Source organism: Gadus macrocephalus, chromosome 15, assembly GCF_031168955.1.
Source record: "Gadus macrocephalus chromosome 15, ASM3116895v1".
Classification (NCBI taxonomy): Eukaryota; Metazoa; Chordata; class Actinopteri; order Gadiformes; family Gadidae; genus Gadus; species Gadus macrocephalus.
In genome coordinates, this window is record NC_082396.1 from 17,591,954 (window position 1) to 17,601,556 (window position 9,603).

The following is a 9,603-nucleotide window of genomic DNA, read 5'->3' on the forward strand; positions in this document are numbered from 1 at the left end:
GCGTGTCAACAGATTTGTTGGCGTGAGGAAATTCAGCATGCTCACTATCATAGCGCTGCTCCGATGTGTGAGAGAGGGCGACTGGTTCACATCCCTGGATCTCAAGAATGCTTACTTCCACGTCCCTGTTCGGCAGGTGCACAGGAAGTTTCTCAGTTTTGCCTTTATGGGGGTGGCGTACGAGTACCTGTGCCTGACATTCGGCTACTCCCTGGCCCCGCACACCTTCTCGAAGTGTGTGGAGACGGCATTGGGACCGCTCAGGGAAAGAGGGTTCTCTTCTACCTCGACGACCTACTTATTCTGAGCAAAGCTCAGAATAGAAGCTGCGAGAAGGGACACCATGACGGTGATAAACCATCTCTCTTTCCTGGGTTTTGCCATCCACTGGGAGAAGAGCTTCCCGCTCCCCGGCCGGCAGATACAGTCTACTTGGGGCTTTGCCTAGACTCAGTCGCCATGACAGCGATGCTCTCGCCTCCTCGGCGAGACGCCATCCTGTTGGCACTCTCCCGCTTTCGCGTTCTCAGAAACGTGGCCGCGCTGTCCACCATGCGCCTGTTAGGGCTGATGGCAGCCGCCCATCCCGTGGTTCCCCTGGGTCTGCTCTTTATGCGCAGACTCCAGCGGTGGTTTGCTCGCCAACGGTTGGACCCCGTGCGACACAAGCTCAGGGTGCTCCTCCTACCCCGTTCAGTGTCACCAGACCTGGAATATTGGGGAAACCCCCCCGCCCTTCTCAGGGGTGTATCCCTGGGCAGAGTGACGTCCTACGTAGTGGTCTTCACGGACGCCTCGTTGACGGGTTGGGGAGGAACGTGCCTCTCTCACTCGGTGGGAGGCGAGTGGCGCACACCCCCTACAGTCCACATAAAAATGTGCTGGAACTCGTTGCTGTGAGGAAAGAGCTGTTGCATTTCTTTCACCTGGTACGTGGCCGCCACGTTCTGATCAGGACAGACAGCGTGTCGGCGGCGGCGTACATAAACAAACAGGGTGGAGTGCGCTCCTCTGCTCTCCACCAAAAGGGAGAGCCCTGCATATCGCGGGCGCCCATAACTTCGGGGCGGACCTCATGTCTCGCGGCGGAAACATCCTGACATTGTCAGACTGATCTGGCAGAGGTTCGGGTTCAGGTGGACCTGTTCGCGTGCAGGGAGAACACACACTGCAGGTGGTGGTTCTCTCTTAACCCTCGGGATCTTCCCCCGTTTGGGGTGGATGCGTTGGCGCACACACCTTGGTCGCGGGTTCTCTTGTATGCGTTTCCTCCGCGTCAGCTGATCCTTCCTCTTCTGGAACGGGTCAGACAGGAGAGATTGTCCCTGATTATAGTGGCTCGGAGAACCACTCAGCTCTGTGGTTTCCAGAGCTGGCGGCCCTCTCGCGGACGCCTCCGTGGCCGGTACCGTTCAGACTTGATGCGCTTTCACAGGCCCATGGGACGGTGCACCACCCGCCCGATGTATCGGGACGGCTGTTGGTCTGGCTCCTGAGAGGTTAATCCTGCAGGGCAAAGGTTTGCCTGAAGCGGTTATCAACACTATCCAGGGTACTCGTGCACCTTCGACTTCTTCCCTCTATGCGGCGAAGTGGTACGCCTTCTCTGATTGGTGTGACAGGAACCGCGCTGTCCCATCCCATTGCGAGGTGGGAAGCGTGCTTGCGTTTCTACAGCACTTATTGGAGAAGGGTTTGGCTTTTTCCACTATCAAGGTTTATGCGGCAGCTGTTTCGGCTGGCCATGCGGGCTGTGATGGTGGACCGATCTTCAGCCATCCACTGGTCAAGAGGTTCTTGCGTGGGGCTGGACGGGTTAGGCCTGTTTTGCGCGTGCTTACACCATGCTGGGATCTCCCCAACGTGTTGCGCCGGTTGTCCAGGGACCCTTTCGAGCCTCTGTCTCGGGCCCCTTTGGATGCCCTGTCCTTTAAAACTGCGCTCTTTTTGGCTTTGGTTTCTGGCTATGTATGTGAAACGCTCGGCCGCGTTCCGCTCCACACTTAAGTTGTTTGTGTGTTATAGCGACGCTAGCAGGGGCCGCGCTCTCTCTAAACAGTTTTCTCGCTGGATATGTGAGGGTGTTTGCTTAGCCTACGCTCGGAAGGGCTTAGCGCCACCATTGGGCGTTAAAGCTCACTCGACACGGGGCGTGGCCGCTTCAACGGCTCTACTCAGAGGCGTTCCGGTGGAAGACATTTGCGCGGCTGCGTCTTGGTCTTCCCCCGGCCCCTTTGTCCGCTTTTACATGTTAGACATGTCCAGGGGCTCACTCTGCAACTCTGTGTTGGAGTCCGGTGCCCCTTCTACGGCTTAAGAATGGAGGCATGTTCTTTTAAGCGGCATCCTTGAGATTCCTCTCGCCGGATGGCGAGTTGGACTTGACTGCCAGTATTTCTCACCTGCCGTTTTTCGAATGGAAAGCGGAGTAGAGAGGTTCCTATTGGCTCGCCGACTGACGAGTTGGTTTTGTCTGCCAGTATGGCACTCCCGCCGTTTTTTAAATTAGGAACGGACGAGAGAAGCTCCTTATTGGAGAGTCAAACTCCGTAGCACCACCCCCGGTGGTAGCGGACCTAATGGAAACCGTATTACTCTGGTTTTTCCCTTCACTTTTCATGGGTTCCATGAAGGACGGATTGGGGCCGGAGTCTTTGCAGACTCACTTTTTGCTCTTGATCATCGCCTTGCTTGATCTAGGAGGAATTTGTTTTTTATTAAGCTGTTGTGTTTTGCACATCCTCGGCTTTTTTGAGTCTTATGTGCCCTGGTGACTTAAGTTCTTTGACTGGGGTCCAGCAGGAGTACATTGATTGGGCTCCGCTCGCTGCTTCACCTTAGCCCACCTTAGCCCTTAGCCTAGACGGCGTAGCCTACATGAAATAGAACGATAGTTATGATATTATAACTCCAGTTCTATGATTGTAGGTGTAGCCGTCTAGTTTCCCACCTGCTGTACCCTGCAAATGCTGAAAGAATAGCGTGGAGGATGGGCGGTGGTTTGCGGCGCCTTATATACACGGTGCCGTGGGAAATGTGGGCGGTGCCCACGTTGATTGGTGCATAGTTTAACATTTTCAGTGTGCGCGAGCATGCGCACAGGACAAGCCCATAAGGCGAAGCCTAGACGGCTACACCTACAATCATAGAACTAGAGTTATAATATCATAACTATCGTTTTTTTACAGCCTGCGCGAAACGTGAATTCCGGCCAAACGTTAGCGATTTGTTAAGGCAGATCCAGAGTGGCACTGGGAAGATCCAATAGTTTTAAACCTCAACAGACACCCACCTTCAAGTGAGTTAACGTTTGTCAATTGAGTAGGTCCAGACTCTCTGTACAAATGAAATGAAGTACGAGAGTCTGGTAGGACCAGGCTACATGCGTGCCCCCTCCTCTCTGTGAATGTTAACAATACAACTGTTGAATTGCCAGCTTCCAATTACCCATTCTGTTTGTGAAATGCAATGTAGTGCATTGGCAGCATGTTTTGTCCACCCCTACCGCATAATAGTTGATAGTGATGGTTTCACATCAATGTGAAAGCAAGACATTTTCATGTCGTTCCACAAAAAGTGGATTGCATCATGCTAGTGAGGATAAGGCATGCTAATGTATTCACAAATAAAACCTGACCAGCATGCTGGTCTTGGCTTCTATGCTTCAGGACTGTGTGTGTGTGTGTGTGTAGGTGTGTGTAGGTGTGTGTGTGTGTGTGTGTGTGTGTGTGTGTGTGTTTGTGTGTGTGTGTGTGTAACTGTATGTGAGTGTGTGTGTGTGGATATATAGACCCTTTCTGTCCTCAGTCATTAGTAACTCTACCACTCATTATGATCAGTGCTTCATTAACCACTCTCACTCTCTCTCTCTCTCTCTCTCTCTCTCTCTCTCTCTCTCTCTCTCTCTCTCTCTCTCTCTCTCTCTCTCTCTCTCTCTCTCACCTGCAGGCTGCCACAGAAGTGGTAGATGCTGTTTTCCACGTTGAGGCTGTTGTCGATGGCGTTGGGGCTGCCGCGCTCACGGTTCTTCTGCTGCGGCGTGGTGATGGGGGGTGTGGTCTGAGGCGGGGGCATGGGCTGCCACACCCCCACGTCTGTGCCGTTACCAAAGGCCTGGATGGCGTTGCCTGTGGAGGGAGATTTGTTTGTTAACTCTTCCACACATATGAGCAGTCTGATGGCTCGGTACAAACCCATCAGATCTGAGTCTGATCTCTCGCCAATTGATTTGAAGACATACTCTCGTATTAAACCCCATGGCAACTACTGTGGATATAGTGTGTCAGTGAAACTCACCTATTTCATTGACATATAAACACAGCGTTCTTTACAGGCATTGACATTAAGCTTAATGTTATGTTTTATTTGCCCAATAGCAAATCATACTTGGTCAAAATGGAAAATGTAGGCCTATTAAGAAAATTTATAAAACCAAAAAGTATTTGTCATGTTATGTTTTACTTGCCCAATAGCAAAACTTACTTGCCCAAAATGGAAATTGTAGGCCTATTAAGAAAATGTATAAAACCAACAAGTCAACAAAAATGTGTAGAATTATAATAATGTATTCAAATACAAAACATGACAATTATGGCTGCAAAGCTGTCAAACCAGCTAGCCTAACAGAAGAAACACTAGGGCCTCAAAATGTATTGATTAATACATTGATATAGGGTCTACTACAGCAATCAGAATGACATTTATTTTTATTGATTTCTGGTGAATATTTGGGGTTAACTATTAATTGCACTCCGATTCTATATAATGCAAAATTATGAGCAAATAATCACCTGTAGTAAGTAAAAGCCGACCATTGGCGACTACTACAGCAATCAGAATGACAAAATGTATTCTTATTGATCTGTGGTGATTTCTTTCCTGAAACAATTCCGAGGTGAAGTCTATTGGGTGTAAGTTGTAGACGGCCCCTAAAACAGATAGCAGCTGGAACGTAGATTGAAGTGCTGTTCTCCCACGGATATTGATAGCAACAACATGTCGCTGTGATTTTTGTCGATACAGTGTCCTAAACTGTCCTCAACATACTACACCCGTCCTCAACATCCTATATCCGTTCCCGTGATATAGAAGGATGTTTTTATTTTGTGGGCATATTTAGTGTATTTCCAAAAAGAAAAATCACTTTCCCGAATGTGAAACCTCATGTCACATTAAAGTTGCCCGATCACAGAGTTCACCTGCCCCGGGCAAGCTGGCAACCATTTATGTCGAGGCCTGCTTTGACATTGATTGTTTTCAATGTACAAAGAAAGGAATTAGGGAATCAATGTAAATAAAATCACGTTTGGAAAAGAGACCACTTCAAATAAACTGTTGAAAAACGAGACAGCTGACAGAGTCTGACACCTGATGCTCTGATCTGGAAGAGTTTTGTGTTTTCCTGCTTGTTTCATCCAGTGTATGGCATCAACAACTTGCTGAGTGCTGAACACTTTGTGTTTGTGTGAAAGGCAATCAACCTTTGATTTGTTCAAACATCACATAACTAACCTAGCAATTGTGGGAAAGGCAGAGAAAGGACCTGTTTCAACTGAGCTGAATCTCTTTGTTTGTCGGCGGATAATTATGAAGCCAAAATGAGGAAGCGCGAGTGTGTGAGTGTCGCATTAGTCCATTAGGGATACTATATTTACCCTTCAGATGGGTAAACACACACACACACATTCGCACACATCAGAGGGTATTCGCTCTACTGAGAGTGTTATTTAGACAAACAGGTGACTTTTGGCATTTGGCTGTCCCAGGGCTCGGTGAATCCATTCCCAGCATGACCCTGGCACTTGATTCATGACAGAATATTTAACCCTTGTTCAGTATTCATGCAGGTTCACAGAAAGCTTCCCTTCCCCTCTTCACCACCAAAACCCTCCTGTTGTGCTCTTAGCTTCTGTGGGTGGCTTGGATACTATTATACTAACGCAATACTCTGAAGTTTGACTCCAGTGGCAAGCAGTTAGGTGTTTGATGAGGCTGTTTTTAGCGTAGGCCTGCTGACGGCCGGGGATACAGATGAGCCCTGCGCGTGCGAACTGATAAGAGACTTGAGAGGTGTACCTGAAGAGGTGAACGCAGAACTGGAACAAACCAGTTTTGAGCTCTCGCTACCTACAGTGGAATCAATGGGAATTATATTTGAACTTGAACAGTGTGGGCTCGGCCACTGGTTCCACTTACTCTTCAATTTACGGACCAAGGCCAGGCATCCCAAAACATCCAACGCAGTCACACACACACGCTCCCTCTCACACACACACGCACACGCACACACACACACACACACACACACACACATACACACACACACGCACTAGCACACGCACACACACACACACACACACACACACACACACACACACACACACACACACACACACACACACACACACACACACACACACAAAGACACACACAGACATATTGTTTTACAGAGTAAGGATCACACAGTGCATTAAAGGTCTAAGTAGGATATGGAGCAACTCTCGCAGGCCGGAGGGATTTACACTCTCATGAACACAGAAAATATCTTCCTCTCCACATTTCTCTCTTCCTCACACATGACCACACACGTTCAGATCCATTATGAGGGATAAGCTTCCTAAACACTGTATTTTCAATGCCTTCAAGTTAATTATCTCCCATGACATTTTTGCTCTTGTCGTGTGTTAATGTTCCTGTGATTGAATGTATTTATTTTTATATTGTATTGTTTTTCCCCTCCAGCTGTACTGTCAATCTCCAGAAATATTCCTGGTTAATTATTATTCTGTCAATTAGTTTTCATGGATACATTAACAAAAGCTGGTCTTTATACACTTCTGTTGGTATATATATCTTTATGTTAGTTGAAATGTCCCTGAAGCAACTCTTTATTTGAAGTTGAAGCTTGTGTGAACCAACATCCCTTGTGACATTCCTTTCATCTGGGAATATTTTAAATTTGCAAAGTTGTAGTCTCTTCAAACAAATTTATATGATTTTTCATCTACAGTGAAAGATATCCAGAGCATAACAGTCCCTATGCATCCGACCTCACATTAATTCACCTTGATTACCAACAATACATTTAATTTATGTTCCTATAATAAATGGGTCATTTGAACACAAGAATTGGTCTTCCCTAATAAATCCTCAAGGTAAATTAATGGGACCAGCTACTAGAAATAGTTGGTAACATTCCAAGCAATCACATTAATTTACCTTGATGACCACCTTCCCTACCATTTGTAATAGGAACATCAATTACGTGTACAAACCCTGACCACCCTAGTGCATAAACTATGGTCTCTCTTCCTGGCGGTTGGAAAAACAGAAAATATGCGTTAAATTTAGCCAATGATTGGTAACAGGACAACTGGTGACAATGAATCATGACAAACCTAAATAGTTTAAGTTTAAACTGTAGTTTTTAATATATTATTAATAACTAGTTTCTATATAATCCATCTATATTTTCCATGAAACTTCTTTTGTGCAAAGCTTATTTTTGCCAAAATCCTGACACTGACGGCTATGGTCATAGAAGTTGGAAATCAACGCTCTGCAAAGAATTCAGAATGTTAAATGACAACAACTATAAAAATAATCCCACTGGTTAAAGAAAGATTGGGGATTGGTGTCTGGGACTTCAGGGCTGTGAAGCAAAATGTGTCACACTTGGTAAAGGAAACATTTTCTTGAAGGAGTTTAAGGAGAATCTGTACATAGTATGACATTTGTGTTTGAGTGCAGTTTTAACCGAGACATTCAGCGGGACAGGCAGGGTCTTCGATCTGAGTGTACAGACTATATTGTAAGTCCACATGCCTGTGTTTACTCAGCCTTGGAACAGATGTATTGACTCTGGATGAGCAAACACTCCACACTGGAGTGTATGCTAAGCTCAGCCTCTCTCTGACTGTACAAGAGTCTCAAACGCACGCAGGAACTCATTAACACACACACACACACACACACACACACACACACACACACACACACACACACACACACACACACACACACACACACACACACACACACACACACACACACACACACACACACACACACACACACATTTATGCTCACACTGTAACACACAAACACACAAGCATACACACACTTGCACACAGCGACACACACACTTAAACAGACACATACTCGCATGTTTTCTGTAACCTCCTTATGACTGCATTCATTCCTTTGGGTACACACACACACACACAGACATGTGCACGCGCACTACATTTTTAAAGGACAAAAGCATCGTTCTTTCAACCTTCAGTGGGCTTGAACAGCAGGTTGTGTTTGAAAAAACATGATATCCCCTTATCGCTGCCTGCCATTTAAAATAGATATCATTTCTGACAGCTACGACTTTGACAGAAATGGCTAAACAGCTAAGATAAACTATTTTTAAGCCTTGGCAGGTGGCAATGGCGATTTATATAGAAAGATATTTATTTCAGGCATATTTCATATACTTCATATATAAGTGATGAATTATATCTTAGAGTATATAGGGATCTGACTTATACTTGATCCGGCTCTCACTCTCTCAATGTTCTTGTCTATCCCTGCTTTCCCTTCTCTTAATCGCTCTCTCTGTTTCCCCCTCTCTCTCTTTCTCTCTCTTCCTATGTATGTCACTTTCTTTCTCTATTTTTTCCCTGATTCCGTAGGGAAAAAATCTCTATGACCCTGTATGTCAGGAGAAAGAGAGGGAGAGAGAAAGAGAGAGAGAGAGAGAGAGAGAGAGAGAGAGAGAGAGAGAGAGAGAGAGAGAGAGAGAGAGAGAGAGAGAGAGAGAGAGAGAGAGAGAGCAGAGAGAGAGAGAGAGAGAGGCAGAAACACAGAGACAGAGGCATCTTCAGAGCTGTCATGTACTGCTGAGCAAGCTTAATAAGAGGAGAGGAAGAATGCTTGGATGCTGGAGGAGGTAAAGAAAGCTAAAGGAGAAAGAATGAAGAAAGGAAAGAAAAATAGAGAGCTAACAGGGAAAGCAGTTCAATGGAAAATATGAATCAAGCATATTTTACAGTAAAAATAAAGTAGATCTAGAGACCTATAGTGAGATATAGGGTGAGACTCTCTCAACCTATGTCTCACAATAGGTCTCTCGATCTACGTTATTTTTTCTTTATATTAAAAGAGAGAGAGAGAGAGAGAGAGAGAGAGAGGAGAGAGAGAGAGAGAGAGAGAGAGAGAGAGAGAGAGAGAGAGAGAGAGAGAGAGAGAGAGGAGAGAGAGAGAGAGAGAGAGATTGTGTGTGTGTGTGTGTGTGTGTGTGTGTGTGTGGTGTGTGTGTGTGTGTGTGTGTGTGTGTGTGTGTGTGTGGTGTGTGTGTTGTGTGGTGCGTTTGATGGAGGAAACAGGCAGGGCAGTTTAACCCATATTCACCCCGCTCAACTGTGCTCCATCTCCTCAAGTGTCAAAACACACAATACTCCCCTCTCTCCCTCTCTCCTCTCTCTCTCTCTCCCTCTCTCCTCTCTCTCTCTCTCCCTCCCTCTCCCTCTCTCTACCTCCTCTCTATTCTACCCTCTATCTATACACTCAGACAGTAATGCAAGGGGAAGGGAATACAAAAAGAAGATGAAACTA

The 9,603-nt window shown here is 46.2% G+C and overlaps 1 protein-coding gene across 1 annotated transcript in view; it reads right to left on the bottom strand.

Annotated features, from left to right (window-relative positions):
• Positions 1-9,603, bottom strand: part of gfra1a (gdnf family receptor alpha 1a) — an 82,705-nt gene that overhangs the window by 12,454 nt on the left and 60,648 nt on the right. The window contains 1 exon segment of the mRNA XM_060072403.1: positions 3,943-4,127. Coding sequence (XP_059928386.1) covers positions 3,943-4,127 — 185 coding nt within the window.